General features: G+C 39.2%; 1 protein-coding gene across 1 annotated transcript in view; it reads right to left on the bottom strand.

Annotated features, from left to right (window-relative positions):
- MRC1 (mannose receptor C-type 1) overlaps window positions 1-26,438 on the bottom strand; it is a 97,476-nt gene that overhangs the window by 21,756 nt on the left and 49,282 nt on the right. The window contains exons 11-23 of the mRNA XM_019933519.3: window positions 23,439-23,587; window positions 20,672-20,871; window positions 18,189-18,316; window positions 17,619-17,706; window positions 16,295-16,439; window positions 14,353-14,394; window positions 12,925-13,088; window positions 11,817-11,884; window positions 10,437-10,537; window positions 8,946-9,088; window positions 8,204-8,318; window positions 2,983-3,149; window positions 96-198 (exon numbers count right to left, since the gene is read on the bottom strand). Coding sequence (XP_019789078.2) covers window positions 96-198; window positions 2,983-3,149; window positions 8,204-8,318; window positions 8,946-9,088; window positions 10,437-10,537; window positions 11,817-11,884; window positions 12,925-13,088; window positions 14,353-14,394; window positions 16,295-16,439; window positions 17,619-17,706; window positions 18,189-18,316; window positions 20,672-20,871; window positions 23,439-23,587 — 1,613 coding nt within the window. The remainder of the gene's footprint in view (window positions 1-95; window positions 199-2,982; window positions 3,150-8,203; window positions 8,319-8,945; window positions 9,089-10,436; window positions 10,538-11,816; window positions 11,885-12,924; window positions 13,089-14,352; window positions 14,395-16,294; window positions 16,440-17,618; window positions 17,707-18,188; window positions 18,317-20,671; window positions 20,872-23,438; window positions 23,588-26,438) is intronic.

The raw sequence follows: 26,438 nt of genomic DNA, 5'->3' as shown, positions 1-26,438 counted from the left end.
TTAAGGCGCACAGCAAAATTGAGAAGAATGTCACTTTTTAAAAAGTATGGAAAAACCCCACCCCTTCCAGCCCAGCGTGGTCCGGTAGGACTTACCAGGAGGTGTTCGGCATATATAACCTCGCTTACTGTCACAGGTGTCATCCATCCATTTTCCTGCGTCCCTTGACTTCCCTCCGATAATAAGAACACAGTCAGCCTGTATATTCATGGAGAAGAAAAAAAAAAAGCCAAATGTGGATGGATAATTATTTAAACCAATTCATTAATAAGCAAAAAAAAAAAAAAAAATCCTTTATCCCTAAACTCCAACTTTAAGGATAGTCCTAATTCATCTACAGCATGTTTAATTCATCCCTACTTTCCATGCTACTGGCCAATTTTCACGCAGATCCCTCACTGAACCCTTGCTATTTTAATTGAAAATTAAGCAGAGTTGGATAAACTTTGGAGCTGGTTCTGAGAAACGCTGCTGTCAGAAATCTCATTAATTCCCTGAAAGCTACCACAGCTTTCACCAGGGCCAGAGACATCTTCTCAGCCTCCAGCCTCATTATCCCATGAGCCTCAACTATCAGGAACCCCTAACCGTACATTTCAAAGATCCTCTGCTCATTCCCATCCCCCTTCTTAGCTATTCTTATCTTTCATTATCCTGGCTCAGCATCTCTGCTCTAAACCAGGAAACCTACACAGAACAAGGATGTTTCCACTACACAATGCAAGTGAACATTTCTCTCCCACTCTCTTTATCAAACTATATTTAATCCTCTTCATTTTATAAGTCCTGAAATTGTAACAACACAATATATGTGTTTTGATTCCAGTTTTGTGGAATACAAACTTTATATTTTTACACACACTAAGAAAAAAATCTAGGAATAAAACCAACAAAACAGTGTTGTTGTTTTTTTCCTGGAAGGTGAGTTTACAGATTTTGTTTGTTTCTGTTGTTTCTCCTTTTCATTATGTTCTAAAAACAAAAAACTTGTGCAACATTGAATTTTTTTAAATGAAATTTACCACTCATCCAGGAAATCTTTCTAAGCAAACCCTATCTCACTCCAGTCTACTTTTCAGCCCTCATTTACGTAATAAGGATTGAAAGAATTTCTCCCCCGAAAGTCACTTACCCACAACCAGAATATATCTACCCTACACGGAGCTACCAAATTAATTATCATAAAGATGCCATCTTGATGAGATTGTTTTTCTGCAAAAAACCTTTTTTTTTTTTTTTTTTTTTTTGCTGCCTATCTGACAAAGTCCAAACTCTTTCCCAGGGCATCTAAATTTCTCTGAATTCTGCTTTCCACGTTCTAAAGTTGATGCCTATTTCTTTTCTGCATGACACTCCTACTATATTTAAAACTCTTTACTTCCGCCCAAACCCATCTTGTGCCTTTTTCTTAAAGACTTTATTCACCTTTCCCACTTAACACAACCTTCTCCAGCCTCTTGCCATGATTCCCTAATCATGATGTTTTAAACTTCTTGGGAAGAAGACCCACATTCTTCTTCACATGCCTTCTTTCCATCAAATGAAGAGCTCCACAGATATGTGCTGCCTGATTAGATCACTACGTCCCACGGTAAGTTTCCTTCCTCCTAACTACTATCATGCTTTATAGCTGATCTTCTCATTACACACTTTCATTTTGTTCCTCTCGTCTTTCTTGTAGAAGACTTGGGGTCTAGCTTAGGTGTAAGCTTCTTCAAGGTAGAATAAAATCTTATGTGCCTTCATGGATTCCACAATGCCTAGTATGGTGTTTAACACTGATTAGTCAGCTTCAATGATGTAAGATTAAAAACAGGGAAATAAAGAAGCAATTGTCATGTACCACAATGTTCATTGAGGCTCTATTTACAACAGCCAGGACATGGAAGCAACCTAAGTGTCCATCAACAGATGAATGGATAAAGAAGATGTGGCACATATATACAATGGAATATTATTCAGCCAGAAAAAGAAATATAATTGATCTATATGTAGTGAGGTGGATGGACCTAGAGTCTGTCATACAGAGTGAAGTAAGTCAGAAAAAGAAAGACAAATACACTATGCTAACACATATATATGGAATCTAAAAAAAAGAAATGGTCATGAAGAACCTAGGGGCAGGACAGGAATAAAGACAGACGTAGAGAATGGACTTGAGGATATTGGGAGGGGGAAGGGTAAGCTGGGACGAAGTGAGAGAATGGCACTGACATATATACACTACCAAACGTAAAACAGATAGCTAGTGGGAAGCAGCCGCATAGCACAGGGAGACCAGCTAGGTGCTTTGGGACCACCTAGAGGGGTGGGATAGGGAGGGTGGGAGGGAGACGCAAGAGGGAGGGGATATGGGAATGTATGTATATGTATAGCTGATTCACTTTGTTATGCAGCAGAAACTAACACACCCTTGTAAAGCAATTATACTCCAATAAGGATGTTAAAAAATAAATAATTTAAAAAAATTTTTTAATTTTTTTAAAAAAGAAGCAATCGTCTGTGTCTTAGGTTAATACACTTAGCAGAGTGTGTGACACATAGTTAACACTCTGCAAACAGTAGCTCAATCATGATGATGACGACGACGATGATAACTTCAGAAGCAGTAGGAGCTTGCAGAACTACACCCCAAATACTACAACACTTTCAAGAGTTTAGGGGTAGCTGATGCAAAGAACATTGCTAACTCTGGGTTCAAGCGTACATGCTGACGGCAGCCTGGGCCCATACTGGAGCTGGCTTTCCCTATTCTTGCTACCATCACCGTCTATGTCCTCCCGCCCCCAACCAAAGATGAAGAGTTCTTAACTGAATGTATACCCCTTCCTTCAAGGCTGGCTCAGTCTGAAACAGTTAAAATGTGCAAGAATGAATCGGATCAAAGAGTACTCTGGCAGAATTTTTCACAGATTAACCACTAATACGTCGACCTGAAGCAAACCGACAGTGTATGGAGAGGTGACGGAAAGCGATATTTACATCTTCATAAGAAAGACTACTCCTTCTCCCACCAGGGTAACCTTTCCCCCAGTTTGTGTAAAGCACTCCTCGGCCATCCGTCCAAAGGAACGTGTGCTCTGAATTGACATCATTCAGCCCAGTCCAGGTGTGAAAAGTGGAGTTTTTCATATGATACGTAAGGAATGCTGAAAGACAGTTTCACAAGATCATTGTGAACTTTGAGGGGAAAGACTCCAATATCAAAAATACTCAGAATACATTAATTTATAAATACCGAGCATGTGATCAATGTCTTTATTATCATTTAAAAGCACTTACCATGAAAACAAACACATTCTAACCTGAGCAGCATGTTATCACGTCAACTTTGGACTTTGTTTCTCGTAAGAAAAGTCTAGGTTTCATCTGGGTCACTGCAGAGAGTTGTATAGGTTGTGCCCTACCCAAGGACCCTGGGGCGCTGGGGCCGGGGAGGCTGAAATCCACCCTATGCCCCACCCTCCGTTTTGTACACCCAGATCGGGGTTATGGCTGCCTACCGTCCTGTACGAAGAGGTACATTTTTCTAATTCACGCATGGTCATCCTGTACTAGTTAGCACGTGTCCTGTTTCTATAAATAAGATAACCTGATTATACTGGGTTGACCAAAAAGTTCGCTCGGGTTCTTCTAAAATGGATTAAAGACCTAAATGTAAGGCCAGACGCTATCAAACTCTTAGAGGAAAACATAGGCAGGACACTCTATGACATAAATCACAGCAAGATCCTTTTTGACCTACCTCCTAGAAGAATGGAAATAAAAACAAAAATAAACAAATGGGACCTAATGAAACTTCAAAGCTTTTGCACAGCAAAGGAAACCATAAACAAGACCAAAAGACAACCCTCAGAATGGGAGAAAATATTTGCAAATGAAGCAACTGACAAAGGATTAATTTCCAAAATATACAAGCAGCTCATGCAGCTCAATATCAAAAAAAACAAACAACCCAATCCAAAAGTGGGCAGAAGACCTAAATAGACATTTCTCCAAAGAAGATATACAGATTGCCAACAAACCCATGAAAGAATGCTCAACATCATTAATCATTAGAAAAATGCAAATCAAAACTACAATGAGATATCATCTCACACCAGTCAGAATGGCCATCATCAAAAAATCTAGAAACAATAAATGCTGGAGAGGGTGTGGAGAAAAGGGAACCCTCTTGCACTGTTGATGGGAATGTAAATTGATACAGTCACTATGGAGAACAGTATGGAGGTCCCTTAAAAAACTAAAAATAGAACTACCATACGACCCAGCAATCCCACTACTGGGCATATACCCTGAGAAAACCATAATTCAAAAAGAGTCATGTACCAAAATGTTCATTGCAGCTCTATTTACAATAGCCAGGACATGGAAGCAACCTAAGTGCCCATCATCGGATGAATGCATAAAGAAGATGTGGCACATATATACAATGGAATATTACTCAGCCATAAAAAGAAACGAAATTGAGATATTTGTAGTGAGGTGGATGGACCTAGAGTCTGTCATACAGAGTGAAGTAAGTCAGAAAAAGAAAGACAAATACCGTATGCTAATACATATATATGGAATCTAAGAAAAAAAAAGGTCATGAAGAACCTAGGGGTAAGACGGGAATAAAGACACAGACCTACCAGAGAATGGACTTGAGGATATGGGGAGGGGGAAGGGTGAGGTGGGACGAAGTGAGAGAGAGGCATGGACATATATACACTACCAAACGTAAAGTAGATGGCTAGTGGGAAGCAGCCGCATAGCACAGGGAGATCAGCTCGGTGCTTTGTGATCACCTGGAGGGGTGGGATGGGGAGGGTGGGAGGGAGGGAGACACAAGATGGAAGAGATACAGGAACAAATGTATATGTATAACTGATTCACTTTGTTATAAAGCAGAAACTAACACACCATTGTAAAGCAATTATACTCCAATAAAGATGTAAAAAAAAAAAAAAGAAACGAAGACCCAACACATCCATAAATAAATAAATAAATAAAATTTAAAAATAAATAAATAAATAAAATAAAAAAGTAAAAAAAAAAGATGTGGCACATATATACAATGGAATATTACTCAGCCATAAAAAGAAACAAAATTGAATTATCTGTAGCGAGGTGGATGGACCTAGGGTCTGTCATACAGAGTGAAGTGAGTCAGAAAGAGAAAGACAAATACCATATGCTAACACATATATATGGAATCTAAGAAAAAAAATGTCATGAAGAACCTAGGGGTAAGACAGCAATAAAGACACAGAGCTACTAAAGAATGGACTTGACGATATGGGGAGGAGGAAGGGTAAGCTGTGACAAAGTGAGAGAGCGGCATGGACATATATACACTACCAAACGTAAAATAGATAGCTAGTGGGAAGCAGCCGCATAGCACAGGGAGATCAGCTCGGTGCTTTGTGACCACCTAGAAGGTGGGATAGGGAGGGTGGGAGGGAGGGAGATGCAAGAGGGAAGAGATATGGGAACATATGTATATGTATAACTGATTTACTTTGTTATGCAGCAGAAACTAACACACCATTGTAAAGCAATTATACTGCAATAAAGATTTTTTTTTTTTTAAAAAAAAGGCATGGAGATTAAAAAAAAAAAAGGATGTTATGGAAAAACCCGAACGAACTTTTTGGCCAACATAATAATAACTAGGGGCCAAAGAGAGCTCTTAACCTTAAAAAGTTCTGAAAATAGAAACTATTTGTCAAAACGAAAAAGCATTAGGCTGTCAAATGATCACCACCTTGGACTGACAAACCGAAAGAGCTACCCAAATGGAACTCCTCCAGGACAGCCAGTTCCTAAGGGGTCAGCAGCCATCCACACCCACTGCGCATGCTTGGACCCAGGGGGCATCCCGGTGCTAAGTGCTCACATCACTGGGAGAGAAATTCAGAGAAAGCAGGACAAATATGGCCTCTTGCTTCTTTATCAATTCTGTGGCAGACAGGATGGTGGCAAGTATCCAGAAACTCTAAGAGGCTTAAATATACATGTTCCCCATCCCTTCTCCAGCAGCCCATCCCCATGCCTGCCACACCATGGCAGCTGCCTTCTGAGGCCGGCAACCTCACCTGCCAGGAGCTGTGGACACCAAGGCCACTAGATGGGACCGAGTAAATGAGCACGGACTCTACGGGACAATTTCCAAACTCTGCTTAAACATGACTCCTGAATGCAAATAGGAAACCAAATGACTAAGCACTTGGGTTACTAATAGAAAATGTAAAGTAGAAAGAAGGCCACAGAGATCATCTGTTTATTCATGAACAAACAGTTCCACAGAAGGGTCATTGCTACAGGCTTACTCTTCAGCAGAGTAACAGACGCCACGACACTGCTCAGAGATTTGCTTATTTCTCTATTAACTCAAAGTAAAAAAAAAAAAAGAAAAGAAATTTCTTGTAATATTTTTCAGAAAGAAGAGAGCATGGGTAGATATTTACTTTGGTTTTTTTTATTTCCTAAATAAGATCATAACTCTTGCCTTATCCCCAACTTGAAATGAAACGTGGAAAAGCTCTACCTGCCAATATTTCTACACTGACTTGTTTTCTGCCAAGAACCACAAAAAGAATTCAACAGCGTGTGCCTGTGTTGCCAGGAATAATGTTAGTTTATCTGAAAATTGTTCCCTTCTGCACATCTCTATGACCCAGGTTCTAATTTTGTTATGGCAAGAATCAGCTCTTTGTGGTTAAGAGAGGGAATCAATTATTGTGTTTCTCTGCTGGGTAGCTAAGCCCAGAATGTGGTAGACCAGTCAGAGAAATGTGAGTGTTATATTCCTGAATTTTTTTTATTGTGTGCTATGGTTTGACACTTTTCTTTCAGTGTCTGGCAAGCTGCTGAACTTGTCAAAGGTTCTCAGTGAAAGCCTGGTTGATTTACTGAAGAATGTGTTCCAAGAAAGCACATGGTAGCATTTATGGAGTGAAACTAACACATAGGAGAGCGCCACACAGCGTTCCAAGGTCTCTCTTCTTTCTTATCTTTTTTGAGGTATATCATTTTTTCCAATAAATGATTTTGGAAGTCAAAGAACCTCTGAACCAAACGGGAACTTAGAAATCATCCAGTCTACATCTTTCCCCAACGACAGCTCCTAAATTCCTACACACAACAAATATGCATTGGGCATCTTCCATGCTACATACCAGTCAACACATGTGACTCTGCAGCACCCATTTCAGTACCTTCCAACAAAAGCATTTTCACAGCCCTTTACAAGAACTCACGAAGCATCCCATCCAATTCGTTCTAATTGTTAGAATAACCTCCTAATTTTGAGCCTACGTTTGTTTCCCTGTAACTGCCACTCATGGGTTCTAAGTCTTCCTTCTTTAGTGGGACGATCCTTCAAAGTTCACATCCTCTTTTCCAGGCTGTGAAACCTAGTGTCTTTCAAACCGTCCTCACTCGCTGCTGGCTGTGGTTTCCAAACCTTCATCAGTTTAGCTGCTGTCATCTGAAAGGCCCGCAGTTGGTCACCATCATTTTTAAAGTAACTAATTTAACCTAATATCTACTTCCAGTAAGGTGGCCCCAAAAAGACCATGTGAAAGGGGTCAAGTACCTTTCTCTTGACCACAGTATAATGAATTTTACAATCTGCTGTATGTAAGTGGTGTGTTTCTTCATCCTGTTCTTCAAAGCTCTGGCTTATCCTTACGTTTTATCAAATTTTTTTTCTCAATTTGTTCAAAGTTCATATTGAAAAATTAGTTTTATTGCATTATAAATTCTATATCAAGTGACTAGAAGAGCAGTAAATGGAAAATGAGCAATTTCTAATTTTATTCCTGGAACTACTCTTCTTCTTTGACTCTTTGGTGAAAAAACTGGTTTGGCAGAAACAGATGGAATTGAAGCTGGAAGACCCAGTTTGATTCCCAGTCCTACCCCTTGCCCTGTAAGCTCCCTGATCTAAGGCTCCCTGAGCACATTTCCTCATTCACAAGGGACTAATGATTCCTGCTTCATAGACTTGTTAGGGAAATGGAAAGGCAACTTACATGTAAAACGCTCAGCATAAGGCCTACAGCTAATAAAATAGCTCCCAACATGTGCTTGTTTTCCCTTCCTAGTCTTTACTCTGGAACACCAAAAATTCATTTACTATAAGCAACATTCTACCATTTTAAGGGAAAAAGTTACATATTTATGTTCATCATCGACTGTAAAACGGCCCACACACCTTGCTCTTTTTCATTGTGTATGGACACCAGATTTCCTCCAAATCCTATGCAAGCTTTTCGTGCCTCTTGCCAATTTTTTCTTTCTTCTTCAACAAATCCAAAGATTTTGAAACACTCGGATGGAAGGAGAAAAAAATCATAGGGATTAGATAAAGATAACAGTATTTGCTCTAAAGAAATCAAAATGATCCATGAAGATTAGAGCTAAATATACATTTGCTCACAACTAAATAGAAATGCAAAAAATTGTTAGTTTTAGGGCTTCCCTGGTGGCGCAGTGGTTGGGAGTCCGCCTGCCGATGCAGGGGACGTGGGTTCGTGTCCCGGCCCGGGAAGATCCCACATGCCGCGGAGCGGCTGGGCCCGTGAGCCATGGCCGCTGAGCCTGCGCGTCCGGAGCCTGTGCTCCGCAGCGGGAGAGGCCACAACAGTGAGAGGCCCGCATACCGCAAAAAAAAAAAAAAAAAAAAAAAAAAAAGAAAAAAAAATTGTTAGTTTTATTACCCATCAGCTTTCTTTGCAAAGTTTTTTCTCTCTTGGGACAAAGGGCACGACTATTTGGGTAATACCATCAAGTCTACTATCAATTCCCACAGAGAATTTAACATGGAATTTCCACATGTTCTTGCCTAAAATTTTTAAAGTGATGAGCCAAGCAAACATTAACTGGAAGCTGAAAGATTTGCATTGCTACTCTCCACACTAGTCAGTGACGTGACTACAACTAAGTTTTCTTAGTACCTTGTAATTATAAAAATTCCAACCTTCCTTACAACCTCCTGGGACCGAGGGTGTGGTAGGGAGAGCCGTGGCATTGATACTACTGTTATGGCGTTGACAAATGAAGGCATTTGGAGAACCACAGTTAATGTCATTCCAGAACCCTGACAAAGAACAGAATAGTTAAATTAGATTTACATGCTTAAAAACAGTGTTTTTAAAAAAACTTTTTTAAAAACACTTTTTTTAAAAAAAACACCTTTGTATTGAAGTACAGTTGATTTACAATGTTGTGTTAGTTTTGGGTGTAAAGCACAGTGACTCAGTTATATATATCAAATTCTTTTCCATTATAGGTTATTACAAGATATTGAATACAGTTTTCTGTGCCATACAGTAGGTCCTTGTGGTTTATCTATTTTATATATAGGAGTTAAAAACACTTTTTAAAATGTGTTTAGTTTATAATAGCCAAGACATGGAAGCAACCGAAATGTCCATCAACAGAGGAATGGATAAAGGAGTTGTGGTACATGTATACAATGGAATATTGCTCAGCCATGAAAAAGAATAAAATAATGCCATTTGCAGCAACCTGGGTGGACCTAGAGACTGTCAAACTGAGTAAAATAAGTCCGGGAGAGAAAGAGAAATATCATATGATACTGCTTATATGCAGAATCTAAAAAAAAAATGATACAAACGAACTTATTTACAAAACAGAGATGGACTCACAGACTTAGAAAATGAACTTACGGTTACCGGGGCGGGGGGGGAAGGGGGAGGGGGATAGTTAGGGAGTTTGGTATTGACATGTATACACTGCTGCATTTAAAATAAATAACCAACAGGGGAAAAAAAGATAATAAAAAGCTTACCCCCCCAAAAAATAAATAAATTTTAAAAATGTGTTTATATTTTATAAGGATTCTCAAAAATGGTTTATGCTACAAACATCATTTTTACACAAGAGAGAAGAAAGATCTATGTGATACCCTTTTGCGCTTTCACTTAAACCAGTAATAGTTCAACTTTATAGAGAGTTTACTATGAGCAAAGCACATACTAGATGTTGCAGGTTATTATCTAAATAGCCAGTAATTGCTAATAATAATAATCTAATAAACTTTATATACAAAGCATTTGCTTAGTGTTTTAGATGTATTATCTCAATCTTCTCAACAACTGATACATTCTGTTATTATTCCCATTTTACAGATAAAGACATAAAGGAGATAGATAAACATTCTGGATACTTTCCTCATTCAGAACATGAAAACATGTTTCATAAAATGAGAAGTGAGCAGATTGTATCATTTAATTAGAGTAAATGTTAAGCATCCATTCTCCTTACAAACTGAACAGTTATGTTGCTAAAATCAGAATTCTCCTTGATTCTCTCTCCTTTTCTTGTCTGATTTAAGCACACAACTTGCTACTTTTAGCCTAAGGACGTAGCAAATGACACGTCACACCACAAGGCAGATTCAAGAAGATTGTGATCTTATCTACCTGAATTTGAATACATGGTGACACAGTTTTCATCATCATTTGCAAAATTGGGTTCCCCTGTGGCCCAAGCCACATAATCCACTTTGCTTCCGTCCATCCAACTGGAAAAGAAAATTCAGCCGTTCAGCAAAAATCCAATCAGAAGAGTTGGCTACAGCCTAGTGGTGGGAACAGGCAAGTCAATCAAGATGAAGACAGCACAGCATCCGAAGCAAAGAGAAGAGAGGTTTCTAGAGAGAGCAGCAGGAAACCCCCACAGGTCATGGGTGCTCCCCCGGGGAACTGAGGTCTCCTGTAGTAACTGGATGCCTGGCTCGTCTGCTTTCTTTTCCCTCCCTGGAAGAAGTACTTTTATTCTTGATGTGAGAGAAGAAATGGAGATCCCAGTTACCCTGGAAGTGCACCAGAAGTAAACATCCTCCCATAGGACTTCTTAGGCATGAGTCCCACAAAACAAAACCACCCACAGACAGACGGAGAATACAGAGTTTCTCACTGGGCCTCTTCTCTGATTTTCATGTTTACTCTGGTTTCCCCTAAGGTAGGTGAGCCAATACTCATTTCCATAAATTATGGAAATTCGGGGGCCATTGGTGAGCTGGAAGGACACCAGGAGATCACCGAATCCGACCCTCTCATTTGGAGGATGGTTAAAACGGATGCTTGTCCAAAGGAGCATCACACACTTCTGATCTTTAAAAATAATGAGAGTGAGTTTGGGTCTTTCTTGCCAAAAACGGCAATAGCAGTCACATGGAACATATGTGGTTAATACATCTACGCAGGAGCCAGGAAGACAAACTTGCTCTTCAAACTTAGAAGAACGTGGGTACTGATGAACAAGGAAAGAAACCCCCCAAAATGTACTAATTTCCTCCCTCCTGCAGCTCTTGCTGGTCCCTGAACCGAATGAAAAACAGTATAGTCATTCCTTTGAAGGGAAAGCATTTCAGGCAGTTGAAAGAATACTTCAAAAGCAGTGCTCCGAAAGCAGGAAGAGGTGCAACACGAAAGGCCCCTTTGGTTCTAGGCACCAAGGACCATCCAAATGGGAATAATTTTTCAAATAGCTTCAATATTCATATCTGTATAATACATCTTCCTAGCAGACGATTTACTAACAGTTGATGACCTCCTGAAACAAAGAGAGGTGACATTTTGCAAGATCCAATCAGAGTCTGAGTTGTTGGAGATTCATAATGTTGAAATATTTAACAGGATTTTAAAAAATTGGTTTTTGTTTTTAAGATGCTTTGTAGATGGAGAGCCCAGCAGGATTTTTTTTTACATTCATTCAGCAGAACCAAAATCTGAAAATCACTTTTTGTTGCTCATCACAGCACTGTCCTAAGCAAAGCTGTTTTATTTTGATTTACTTACGTAAACTTTTTATCCAAGCTGATCAATAAACCAATAAAATATGCTGGCTGTGCATCATTCCTGTTGACCTAGAACATGGAAGTTTACATGTAGTTCAATCTGTACTTAGATAAGCAAATTCTTAAATAAAACCTACAGATTAACGAGGCAGGCTATTTGGGGGCTTTTCTAAGGAGGCATTCAGACAGAAACTTTGTTGTATATTCAATGGTTTTCATAGAAATAAAAGGAAAAGTATGCACATTATATAACAACCTGCATTTATATAGCAAATACCTGAAGACATTCTCTGTAACATCAGATGTCATTAGACACTATTAAAGACGTTCTTTAAAACAAAGTAGCCATTTGGGATTATGTGTCTAAGGAAAGACTTCTCCACCCACAAATATACTGGTGCAATATTAGGAAAGATCCTGAGAATTTCAAACCACGGTATATCTACGAAGATGGAGATAAGTCATGCTACACTCCAATACCTTTGTGATCAAATGAATTTTTATTCTTTCGTTACCGTTGAACTTATTTTTTTCCTTCTATCCCTCTTACCTCCTTTCTGGAAAACAATAAAGATGCCATGAAGATTTTTAAAGAGAAAGATCAAGCCAAGGACGCTTGGAAAGAAACCAGTTATATCTTCACTGTTAGCTGACAATTTTGGCACAACCAAAAAAGACTTTTATATGAATAATCAAGCTGTACTATCTATTAACCAAGAATCTGGTTAAGATTAAGACATAAATTATAATCAACTTGCACTAAACACAAAGGGTCCAGGATTGATATATATCAACTAGTTAAGAACGATAATCTTTGAAAATCAAATTAGTGAACTCAAAGCCATCAAGTCTGGATTCTCCCAAAGCCCAGGCTAAACACTGTTTCTGGGTTCTCTGATTCTCCACTGAATACTCCAGCAATCAGGTCATTCACTTCTGCGATGGCCAATACCCAGCACCCCTGCCCTGACACTCACATCTTTACCCCTGACCTTAGGAGGTTCAAATTCAGCACATAATTGGAAATTGCACCAAGGGGTAGCAATCGTAGACATTGTCTTTGCTTAGCACATGCCACTGTTCCATTCTTAAATTAATCATATGCTTACATATTTCCATAGAAACTTCTTTTCGCTTTCACTTCGGATAGAAACAAGATCACCAAAATTCCTCTTGCAAAATTCTCGTGCCTTGTCCATGGTTTCCTTCTCTTTGCTAAAATAATACTGGTAGTCTTTGTAAATAGCCCACCCATCGTCAGTGACTGGTGGATCTGAAAAATTAGTGGAAAAAAGGTGATGAATTTTATTTAGACAAATTCAAGAATCTGGTATGTATGCCACACAAAAGCAAAAAGAGCAGAGTAGCGCTATCAGAGGTATCTGCAGCTCTGAGAGCTCAGAAGGAGAAGGAAGTTGATGCCAATACAGACTGAATCACCCAAATCCAAATATCTACTTTCCACTAACTCTGTAAAAAATAGTTACTTTTCTTCTCAGCTAAGTTCCATGATCATTACTGGGTAAAAGAACTCCCAATGTTACATTCACCAATAGGAGCTGGAATGACTGACATACACACACCCATGATGTTTTAGGTTCAAAGAGTGGAAACTGTGAGAAAGCAACTTTCATCTTAAATCTAACAAAGAACTTGTAAAAGATGGACCTGGGTGCTTCAATGTGTAATTGAAGAACTAAGGAATTCAGGTACCAGGAGGGCTCCGAAGGCTTTTTCCCAACTATGGAATTCCATGATTCTGTGCTATAGTAGTTTGAGTAAAAGCCCCAAAGATGCCCAGGTCTTAATCTCTGGAATCTGTGACTGCTATACAGGAAAACGTACTTGGTAGACATGATTAAGTTAAGAACCTTCAGATGGAGAGATTACCCTAAATTATCTGGGTGGGCCCTAAATGTAATTCATCAGTATCCTTACAGAGGGAGATGTGAGTACAGAAGAAGGTGGTGATGTGACAAACGAAGGAAGATGCTACACTGCTGGTTCTGAAGATAAAGGGAGGGGCCATAAACCAACACATGCAAGGAATGCAGCTCTAGAAGCTTGTGACAAGGAAGTAGATTCACCCTTAGAGGCTCTGGAGGGAGCGTGGTCCTGCCTATCCCTTGATTTCAGCCCAGGGAAACTGAGTTCACATCTCTGACCTCCAGAACTGTAAGGGAATATACGTGTGTAGCTTTGAGCCACCAAGCTTGTGGTAATTTGTTACAGCAGCCGTAGGAAACTAATACATGAGGGCCTTGGATTTGATTCATGAAAGCTGAGAAGTGATATTAACATGCCTTATGTTTGTGCATGGAAGTATCTGTCTGGAGGAGTAGAGCCAAACTTTCATGAGATTCTCAAAGATATTAAGAACCTCTTCTCTCCACCTTCCTAGGGTAAGGTTTTTGGTTTGTTTGTCTGTTTTGGTTTTGTTTTTTGTTTTTTTTTCCATTGAGAAAGAAAAGAGGAAAAAAATGAATCTATTTTCTATTTCTATCAATATAGAAATCAGGAAAAAAGGAAACACCTACTGTCTTGAGGAGCTGGGGTTGGCTCAGGCTTTGGTGTTTGTCCTGGAAAACAAAAGAAAATTAGATATAAACAGTGCTTGAACTTGTGCTATTACATATCCTTCTTGTTTCACTATTTTCACGGGTCAATAGAGCTAAAAACTTAACTGCTCTCTCTTTCTCCTCCTCCCTCCCAATCTTCAATTCTCCTATCAGTTGTGGGGGAGAAGAATAAAGAGAAACAGAATTAGGAGTTAAGAGTTAATCAGATCAGGTTCAACAATACCACCAGAAATTAGAAGACAGTTTTTTAGGCCCCAAAAGTAACATCATAGAAAAGAAAGAAAAGAACATGAGTTTTGGAATCAGAAAGTTTAAGTTCAAATCCCAGTTTGGGGGTTAAATGTCTTACCCTTAACTTTCTCAACTGCAAAAAGGAGTTAGTCACACACGTAAAGAGATGGGGTAAAATGTGAGTTCCTTGTGTTTAGAAAGTACTCAATAGATGTTCGTTTTGCAGTGGTGCATCTTATAACGAGCTGTGAAAGTACTTAAATTTTCATTATTTGAAACCATTAAATACGAACTATTTATTTACAAAATATAGTTTCTTCAAAAAACTTATTCTTGGGGCTTCCCTGGTAGCACAGTGATTAAGAATCCACCTGCCAATGCAGGGGACACGGGTTCGAGCCCTGGTCCGGGAAGATCCCACATGCCGCGGAGCAACTAAGCCCGTGCGCCACAACTACTGAGCCTGTGAGCCACAACTACTGAGGCCACACAACACAGCTACTGAAGTCTGTGCGCCTAGAGCCCGTGCTCCGCAGCAAGAGAAGCCACTGCAATGAGAAGCCCGTGCACCGCAACGAAGAGTAGCCCTTGCTCGCTGCAGCTAGAGAAAGCTCGCCTGCAGCAACGAAGACCCAACGCAGCCAAAAATAAATTAAAAAGAAAAGAAAACTTATTCTTACTAAATGTTTGTTTTATGAAACACTACATAAAATATTTTTCTTTCCAAGTAGTTACTAATACTTGGACTTTGCTGGAATCCAATAAAAGGACTCGAGTTACTTAGCTTTGGGTTTAATGAATTTAACATCTGTAAGAACAGAGCTACTAATAATACAAAAGGAAATTAGTCTTTGGTAGCTAAGAGACTTTTAAAGAAAAACTGGCCACTATTTATTCTTCCATTCTGAAAACACTGGAAACACTGCTCTAAGCCAGAGTAAGGAAAATAAGCAGACAGACAGTAGGAGAGCGACACAGTATCTTTAGCGATGGAGCTGGAACAGTAGCCAAGGATCCCCGACAGCAGGGGGCGACGTGGTTCCATTTATCTGTCCACAGAAGAGGAAGTGATACATATTTTGGTTCAAGGGTGGACCTGTTTATCTGAAAAGAATCTGACTTGGACATGTGGAACTTTCTGAGTCACAAATCATGACGGATAAGTATGCATTGATCATTTGGGGCCATCAATAACATGGTGGGTCTTACAGCATCAGGGGCCTCAAAATGGTACCAGTTCTTTGACTGAACATTTCCTTGAGAAATCCATAAGCAGCATATTCAGGCTGAGGGAGACTTTCACCTATTGGATGACTAACGTGGGTCAGAGGGTGGAAATGCCCAAACAGAAACTGCACCCTCATTACTCTGCTTACAGAGTAGAACACCTACCCACTCCCATGCCTATAGGACCTGAGCGAGAACCGCAGCTCGTGGGAATTATTTTGGAGGATGTGACTCTGGTCCAGGACTCCCGAGTGGCCTTTTGATCTTCTGTTCCTTTGGAACATTTATCTGTGCTCAGCGACTTCATTCTTATCCTGTGAAATGATGGCCCCTGCCAATTCCCTTATTTTGTTTGTTTGGTTCCACAGATAAAGGGAAGATATTGGGATCACTGGAGGTTAGTTCTCCAATCTGAGATAAAGGAGAGGACAGATCGTCATACCTTTTCGTATCTGGCAAATCCAGTTGTTAAGATGTTCACAGTTAATATCATTCCAGGACATACCAGGGTCACCTTTCAACTCACCACAATACTCAACATTTTGATAATTATTAGGTTCTCCATAAGCCCAATTTTCATATGAAACCTATATTAGAAACATTACATTACAACCATTAGCCATTTTTATCAGTCAATGCCAATCAACCAACCAAACACAAAAGGAAAGATGTTTACATTTCTTAATCGCTTCAGTTTTTTTTCACAATAGGTTTGTTTTGCAAACAAGTTTTATGAACACAGCTGGGAAAGAAATAGCTTTCATTAAATGAAACTTCTGAAGTCAAATAGAGTATGCTATTAAGTATTATAAAATTTTCTTTCCCCCTTATTAAATAGAATGGATCCAGGGCCATGAAAGTGGGATTTGTATACAGGTAAAACCTGGCAAAAAGTTCCACTTCTCAGTATTGGGAGTTCCTCAATTTATAACTCATTCTTAAAGGATAATATTTCATTGTGATATTGGAAACTTTCTTTTTACTAGAGGGGTAGGAGAGAGAAATATAATTAGTTCTCCTTACAAAAGAAAAGACTTATGAAATGTTACTAAGGAAGCTACCAAACGTCGCCAAAGTGAACAGTGGAAATAAATGGAGGGCTGGGATTAGGTCCTCTGCGGAGTTCTCAGAGTGGAATCATAGCCCACAAGGTTTTAGAATAAGCATCATGATCTATTTTCCAGAGATCTAAATATAAAATCCATGTTAACAATGGAGCCATCAAGTAATCCACCCTACCGAGCACCTTGAAAAGTTGCTGATGGGTTGGGACAGGAAGTAGAACTGAAAGTATACAAAATCACTTCCTGTGATGATGGTCAGCACATGCCACAGCCTCTCACTTCCCCGTTCCTGAGAATGGAGAAGTCTGACAAAGCCTAATGGTTTCTAATGGAATATCGAAAGTTGTTTCCATACCTCCTAGTCTACAAGAGGTCATAAAACACTCAATTTTTAAGAAGTCTAGCTACTTGCATACCAACTTGGCATGAGAGAATGAAGACATTATTTTATATCAATTAGGGGAAGGAGTTTCCTAATTTTTTTTCAGCCAGTCCACCATGTTCCACCTTGGGTGAACAGGAGAACTGTCCTGGGACAGGGGCAGAATAATGGTCCTAAAGCAGCATTCATTTTGCATAGAAAAAGGTCTCTAGCTCTCATAATAACCCATCTTACCAAAAATTTGGAGTAAGCCAAAAGGTTAATACCCAAATAAATACATGATAAAGTAAGAAAATGATATGTTAAGTCAAATTACTCACAGGAGATCCATCACTCCAAGTAAAGCCCTCAGAAGGACTTCCATATGTCAGTCCCAACCAAAACAGTTCGTGGTAGCTTCCACTAGTTCTGCAACATACAAGATATAAAGGTAGCTTATGAACCAAGTTTGGTTACCTATGAGTCCTAATCCAATTTGAAAATGACCCCCAAAACATAAATTGGTTAGTACACAGGTAAAGGGATTCAATGACTAAATGTAAGCTTTATGCAACAGTTGTGCATTTTGGTACAACCTGTAAATATCCTGAAAACAAGCTGCTGTTTGAAAGAACTGTAAAGCATTGGAAGGTACTCATTCATTTATTCATTTAACAATATGTACTGAGTGTCTTATACGTTTATAGAGCAATTCATCACAGGATTTATATCTATAAAATTAAAGCATTTAGAAGTGAAACTAAATCAAAAAGTGCCCACGGATTCAGGATAGGATATATGTATCCAAAGCAGCATAAGGAGCCAACAATTCTGGAAATATGAGAATTTTCTCAACATCGTTAACACCCAAGGGGTCAAAGAAAGGAGTATTGTATAGAAAAGCTACTTACGTTATTAATCGCCATATTGTTTGCTGTTCCTCCTTATTATTGACACTAGCTAGATCTCCACCCAGAGCTCTACAAAAATCTCGAGATTCAAACCATGTTTTCTTCTCATGTTTTCCTTTTGTAAACAGCTAAAGGTGATACAGATTCAGAATTTATTTTACACTTCATAGCTTATCAAACCAAGAGAAATAATCTACTTGTGATGAGATTTCATTTATAGAAAAGCAAGACATTACAATGGCCCCAATTTGGGGGATGATTTTGTTGAGAAAACCTTAGAAAACGAACTTATTTTATGGCACCTGGAGAAGTCAGATTAAAAGCTTTAGGCGTATGGGTTTGGCATACAGCCTCTTGTAGAAGACAGGATTAATTTGGTTAAGTGTAAAAAGTAGCGTTGAGATGGAAGAGAATGGAAAGAAACTTGATATAGAGAAAGTAAACATGAATTTAAAAAATTTAAGGGCAATAACCTCCCTAAGATTGCGTCACAGTTTGTTATCCTGTTTAGCTTAAACAACGAATAACGCGGCAGCCTTCCAACATTTTGTTGTTATGTTCTTAAAACTGCCTTTTCCTTTTTCCTTATGGATGTATATTTTAACAACGATTGGAGAACGTGTCATGACGGACACTTATCGGGGAGAGCATCTAAAAAGATGGGATATAAGCTAAACTAAAGCTAAGATTTATAGAATGTAGAGAATATGTCATATTATCCACAGTGATAGTACGGGAAATACCCATCAGGATGCAAACAGTAAAGGAGTTCATCGTATCCACCAACTTTTATAATTTTCATTCATTATTTCTCATGAGACGTGGCGCCCACCACTGCACGCTTGTAGATAAAGGGATTTGCTTCCAGTGGACTATGGTTGCCCAGCTGTCATAGAGCAACCCAAGGCGATCTTCACCTTGACCTTACTTGAGTTATCTGGATACAGGTAACTTGAGCAACTTTCCACTGCAGTAATTCTCAAGACTCCTGTGAATATCTCAAGTTGTTAGACGGTGATATAAGATTTTATTTTCTTAAATCAATTTACTAACAGCTGAATTTTATGACTAATTCTCACGTCTTAATATGTACAAAGATGGTCTATATGTTTTCAAACAAACCCTACCCCAAGCACCTCTCAAACCATAATTTCTAGGGAAGCACATATTTGGATTCGTTGAACATCCACCTGGATAACATCTGCTGGAAGCCCTGGTTCACTTCCCAGCTCTGGAGAATTCTACTCCTCTCAAAAATTCTGCAGCTCATCTCCACAGCCTGCCACCCTCAGGCGAATGGCTGTGCATAGGCCAAACCTGGCCTTTGTGCAATAGCTCAAAAGTTTCCAGAGGCAGCAATCAAATACCTGATTGGCTTTGCATTAGTCCTCAATCCATTTGTAAAATCCTCTCCTGTCTTGGCTCAATATGTTCCCTTCTATGTAAATTATGCTTTTAGCTTTGACTGGCTAATCTGGATTGAACGGCTAATCTGGATTGAACGGCTAATGAGTCTCTGTTGCTGCTAAGTAGAAGTTACCAGCTCAACTAGCCCTGGAGTTAGAGGAGACTAAACAACCTCATTCTGACACATGTTAGTAACTCACATTCTTCATCAGCTTTGCCTAACTGTCTTACCAAACATACCAGGGCCATATGCCTCAAAGGACTGAACAAAAGAAGTCCAGAGAACTGGCCTTTAGAGAACAAGGTCATTAAGTGGTAGAGAAGTACATTGCTATATTTGGCTAAACCCAACCTTCTCTAGAAAGAATATGATTTACAAGAGAGAAAAAAAACCCAAATGCTTAATTCACTGGGGTATGGGGTATGTTTTTTGTTTGGGTGAACTTGATTGCATAAGGAGAAAACGGATGGTCCAGTCTAGGAATGTATTGGTGGATAGCAGGATATCAAATTGTCATTTATAGGTCACTGAACGGCCATGTGCCCCTATGGGAAGTCTTTCATCTCTCATCAGGCATAATAATCAGGGGTTAAATCAGAACAAGGGAGTATACTCTCCAGAATCCCAGTGTGACATGATCGCAGATTCGTTTATCAGTTCACTTAGCCTAAAGCTTGGGCTCCAAGAACAGAGCCAAAATGCGATGCCACAGGCTAGCATGAGGGGGAGCAGAAATTTTCACTAAGATAGAAAGAAGTGCGAGCTCATACTAGGGCAAGCAAGCATGGGAGAGAGGAAAGACGCCAAGAGTGGGAGGTGAAGAAGGAAAGGAGGCGAAGAAAGGTGAGTTGTGTTTGTGGTATGGGCTGTGTTTGCTGGTCTAAAAGCAACTGGTCCTTAGCAATCCACCCAAGGAGAGCTCTTTAAAAACAGTGGATGCCCCAGCCCCCTGCCAGATCAATAAAATCAGGATTTCTACAGGTGGAGCCTGGGCATTGGTTTTGTTTCAATTCCTTAGGTGATTTTAGGCTGAAGCATATCCCAATTCTTTAAGAGCTCAGCAACTGACACTTACCTTGAAACACAAGCTGGTTTTACTGGAGGTGCCCCAATCCTCTGGACATTTGGGTTCCGGGGTGGTTGTAGGCTCTGGTGGGCGAGTTACTCCTTCTGCCCAGTGTTTGCACACAAATTTTGCCTTTTCTTCACATCTCAAGACATCCCACAAGCCCCCTGCAACCCCAGTTCTCATGGCAACACACCCGGCTTTCCGTCCTGCAGGTAACAAAGCAGAATTCACTCAACAAGTGATTGTGAAAGCCAGCTATGTTCACGGAAGACCGTTCAACCCTGAGCCTCAAGCTGTGGGATCGAATCTACATGTGACGAGAAGATGTAGAGGATCCTGCAGCATTTGGCTACTGATTTGTGCTATTTTTGAACCATTATTTACCTTTTATTTGTGTGGCCTGTATCCCCAGCTGAATTATAATCTCAAATGTCAAGGTTTTGGTAACATTTTGCATTTCTAATATCTGGCAGGGTGTCCCCCTCAACACAGACATTTAACAGTACAATAGTTTTAGTATGATAAAATTTACCGTAATGACAAAAATAACGTTTGGGTTTCTTTTCCCAAGGAAGTTGATTTTTTTGAATTTATTTTTTATTTTATATCGCTGTCTAGTTGATTTACAATGTTGTGTTAGTTTCAGGTGTACAGCAAAGTGATTCAGTTATACACGTACATATACCCAAAAATAATGGGGTTTTGATGTTTCTTTCTTTTTTAAAAAAAAATTATTTAAGATTTGTTATTTTTCCCCCTGGGGTCCATGTAGATATCTGAGAACAGAAGTTCTTTGGACTTCAAAATGAGACACGCCTGAGCTAGAGATTTTAGATCAATTACTCAACTACTATGAACCCATTTCCTCGTCTTAAAATGCAAATACTGCTACCTACCTTACAGAGCTGTGATGCACGCCATCTTTAATGGATAAAAAAGTACATAAAAGACAGTGTGGACTACACTAAGCTTCATGGTTTGAAGCTTTCTGTTTTACCATCATCATTATTTCGAAACAGTAATTAAGATAGAGCTTTGGAAACATTAGGATTCCTTGCTGCTAAGAGGAGATAGTCTTTGGTTGCTGTCCTTTTAAAGGCAGGAAATGTTTAGAAGTAACTCTCCAAGTTCTGGGGACGTATATTTTTCCCAAAGTATTTTCTGTAAGATTGCTAATTCCCTATGACTCGGGTTTGATCCATTTTTATTCCCTAAGGATGTTACAGGATTAATCTCTCAGAATCCTACTGCTAAATGATCAACACCAGTGAAATGAAGGAGTTTTGCCTGGAGAGTAAGAATTACCACCCTTCAAAAAAACAAAAACATGCACACAGCTCTTAATATACTGCCCTGTTCTTTCAAAATAAACTGAAGTCTTACTATTTTTCAGAATGTTCAATAATTAAACAAAAATCACACCATCCAAATTACTGATCTCTTTTCCTTATTGACAGCTGAGGATACAAATTTTTAAAACTTCTGAAGATTAGGACTTATTAGGCCAAGTAGTTAATTTGTGCCCTTAAGCTATATTATTCCTTCTTTAGCTTTTTATCCAGGCACAATGAAACACTTGCTATAAGGACATTGAATTTCCTAAGTGCAGTCATACTGAATTATGTCATAGGCTAGACACCAGTGCATAAAGAAAGCAAAGAACCTTTCAAAGTCTACTTCAGAAACTTCTTATTAAAGAAGGCAAATCGGGCTTCCTTGGTGGCACAGTGGTTGAGAGTCCGCCTGCCGGTGCAGGGGACACGGGTTCGTGCCCCGGTTCGGGAAGATCCCACGTGCCGCGGAGCAGCTGGGCCTGTGAGCCATGGGCGCTGAGCCTGCGCGTCCGGAGCCTGTGCTCCGCAACAGGAGAGGCCACAGCAGTGAGAGGCCCGCGTACCGCAAAAAAAAAAAAAAAAAAAAAAAGAAGGCAAATCAAAATTTATAGGGAGGGAGGGTGATCTTAGTGCAAACAGCCTGGATTTGGAAATTACAAAGATTAGTCTAAATCCGTGCTTATAAATTTTTCAAGTTCCAGTTTCCACCTCTTTACAATGAGGATACTTAAACTTACCTTGCGGGTTTCCTATAAGGATAAAATTAACTCCAAGGCATATCAAGGGCTAAACGGGGTAGCCCATTCAAGATATGGAAATAATGAGTTCCACACAAGCACTACATCTTGTTCCAGATTTAGCGCAGTCATAATTCCATTCATAGTTACACTGAAAAGCTTTATACCCCTTGAGGACAGTTTTAAGTTCTCAGAAGTAAGTTAACCATTTGGAATCTTTATGACCATTTAGGATTTCGTCACTGTTTCATAAATATTTCAAATAGAGCGGTACCGGATAACCTAGCAGTTTTCTCTTCCCTTTTTTTTTTTTTTTTTTAGACCACTGCAAACTATGGGAACTGCAAATGGGAACATTTTTAAAAGGAAAAGCAAGAAGAGAATGAAATATGAGATAATAAAATCTAAAAAGCACAATTAATTTACATAAGTCTGTTTGGAAAGGTGCTGTGAAGGAATTACAGGCTTGGCCCGATGGACGTGTAGGGTAAATGGAAACTCAAGACCAAAGTGCTGGGACTTCCCTGGTGGTCCAGTGGTTAAGAATCCACGCTTCCACTGCAGAGGGCAGGGGTTCCATCCCTGCTCGGGGAACTAAGATCCCTCAGGCCACATGGTACGGCCAAAAAAGAAGAAAAAAGAACACAGATTCTTGGTCCACTCTCCAGACCACCTGAAACAAGACCGAAGCTCTGAACATACCTGGCATATCTGAATTCCAGTGGGTGAACTGAACCCCTTCCGCGATGGTCCACTGAAAAGTTCCTTTGTTTTGTACATCTGAAAGTCCTATCCAAAAATATCTTTCAGGCCTCAATCCAACCCAACTAGTCAGAAAGGCTTGTTCATATCTTAAAAAAAAAAAAAAAATGAACTAAATTTTAGAAAAATGTGAATTTTTCTAATTATCCACATGAAAAATATCTCAATTGTATGCCTGAGCTATGCTTCAGTTGGCAAATCAAACCTATTGTGTTCTATTTACATGTCATTTAAATAATGCAAATTTTCACTAAGGAAATGTGATCTTATGAAGGAAAAATATCATACAGCTGATTGAATAAAATCATTCAACTGTACCCAAACTATTTTTCTCTGTTGCTCACCGGTCCCTCTGCTCCTCCTCAAAGTGAAAGAGAACTCAAAATGCAAAGGAGAAAACTATCGCCTTTTAAAATACATTGTTTGAAAATCAGTCCACTTTTCAAATATTTCAAGTGCTCTACACAATTCTTGGTGAAGTAAGTGGAGAGGTTGTAACATTATCGAGGACAATACAGTTAGAAAATCTGTGTGGATTTTCCACTCAATTTCATTCTCATTTTTCAGCTCTGAAACAAAAGAGAAAATTATCAAGAAATACAGAGAACTAGAGATTCAATCTCTAGAAAGAACTGGGAGCAGAATCACAAATTCCAACGTTCGCTCTCCTCTGGATCCCGTCCTTATATTTGACGTAATCTGGTAATAATACAATGTAGTTGGTAAGGCAAACAAAATTTGTCTTAATTGATAAACAGACAATGGCGCAGCAACATATGCAAAAAAAAATCTCTTTGGAGCAAAAGAAAAGTGATGTCCAGAGTTTCCAGGAACAAAGGGAGCTGTAGATGGCTCCAGTGAGAATAGAGAGAGAAATGGAGAGAAAGCCACAATAACAGAACATTTGTTTGACCCTAGTCTGAATAATTTCATTCCCTAAACTGAACAAACCAAAAAAATTAAAAAGTAATAACTCAGTTTTTCTTAAGGCCCCAAAACCAAATTGAACCACAGAGTTAGTGAGTTCCTGAACACAAGTATCACAGAAAACACATAAGGAAAAGCAAACTTAAAATAGAAAATCTAGGGAAATCTCTATTCCAGTAGACCAAAGACCAACAGTACAGATCGGAACATGCTCCCACAGTACTTAAAAATGTATAGCTCACTTCCAGGTCATAAGATAAAAATTAACTATGATCTTATTTTCAGAGGTTAGCATTGTATCAGGGTATTACAATGTATCAGACATTTAATTATACATGAAAAAAGGATGTTGAAAAACAAGTTCTTTTATAAAGACTATATAAATTCTATGACATCTTTCACTTTATCGAAGAATTTTTAATATCAATAGCATCCTCTACATTTTATTGGGTCTGTGTTGAAAGGTCAATAAATATAACTTACTGTATTAAAACTCAATGATTTTTACCTATTTACTTCCAATCAAATGGACATTTTTAAAAATTTCTTTTAAGTTTCTTCTGTGCCTGATCCAGTACTTTGCAAAAAGCAGGAGAAAAATAAATACTAAAACCTAAAGAAAGATGGGACTCTAGATGTTAAAAGTTACATAAAGGGCTTCCCTGGTGGCGCAGTGGTTGAGAGTCCGTCTGCCGATGCAAGGGACACGGGTTCGTGCCCCGGTCTGGGAAGATCCCACATGCCGCGGAGCGGCTGGGCCCGTGAGCCATGGCCGCTGAGCCTGCGCGTCCGGAGCCTGTGCTCCACAACGGGAGAGGCCACAGCAGTGAGAGGCCCACGTACCACAAAAAAAAAAAAAAAAGTTACATAAAATTCTCTGTGTCCACATCATTTTCTGGACCTAATAATCTAGTAAAACTAGCAAAGCAAAGCAAAACAAAGAATGGAAGACTGGAAAGAATGAATAAAATATTCAGTAAATCTCTCTGCCTTCTTTTTTGTTGGAGGTGGTAGTAAAGATAGAAAGTATGATTTTCGACATGACAAATTTTACTTACTTTTTTTGCTTTAAAAAATTTGAGATCTGCTACATTTTTAAAAAGCTAGACCTCTCATGGAGCTCAATATCAAAAAAACAAACAACCCAATTAAAAAATGGGAAGAAGACCTAAATAGACATTTCACCAAAGAAGACATACAGATGGCCAAGAAGCACATGAAAGGATGCTCAACATCACTGATTATTAGAGAAATGCATATGAAAACTACAATGAGGTATCACCTCACACCAGTCAGAATGACCATCATCAAAAAATCTACAAACAGTAAATGCTGGAGAGGGTGTGGAGAAAAGGGAACCCTTTTGCACTGTTGGTGGGAATGTAAATTGATACAGCTACTATGGAGAACAGTATGGAGTTTCCTTATAAAACTAAACATAGAACTATCAAATGACCCAGCAATCCCACTACTGGGCATATACCCTGAGAAAACTGTAATTCAAAAGGACACATGCACCCCAACGTTCATTGCAGCACTATTTACAATAGCCAGGACATGGAAACAACCTAAATGGCCATCAACAGACGAATGGATAAAGAAGATGTGGTACATATGTACAATGGAATATTACTCAGCCGTAAAAAGGAACAAAATTTGGTCATTTGTAGAGACGTGGATGGACCTAGAGTCTGTCATACAGAGTGAAGTAAGCCAGAAAGAGAAAAACAAATATCGTATATTAACGCATATATGTGGAATCTAGAAAAATGGTACAGATGAACCTATTTGTAGGGAAGGAATAGAGATGTAGAGGTAGAGAACAGACATGTGGACATGGGGGGGAAGGGGAGGGTGGGACAAATTGGGAGATTAGGTTTGACATAAATACACTACCATGTGTAAAATAGCTAGCTAGTGGGAACCTGCTGTATAGCATGGGGAGCTCAGCTTGGTGCTCTGTGATGACCTAGATGGGTGGGATGGGGGTGGGTGGGAGAGAGGTCCAAGAGG

The sequence above is a fragment of the Tursiops truncatus genome, chromosome 2, assembly GCF_011762595.2.
Source record: "Tursiops truncatus isolate mTurTru1 chromosome 2, mTurTru1.mat.Y, whole genome shotgun sequence".
NCBI classification, from domain to species: Eukaryota; Metazoa; Chordata; class Mammalia; order Artiodactyla; family Delphinidae; genus Tursiops; species Tursiops truncatus.
Note: the sequence above shows the minus strand (reverse complement) of the source record. Positions and strands in the feature narration are given on the sequence as shown.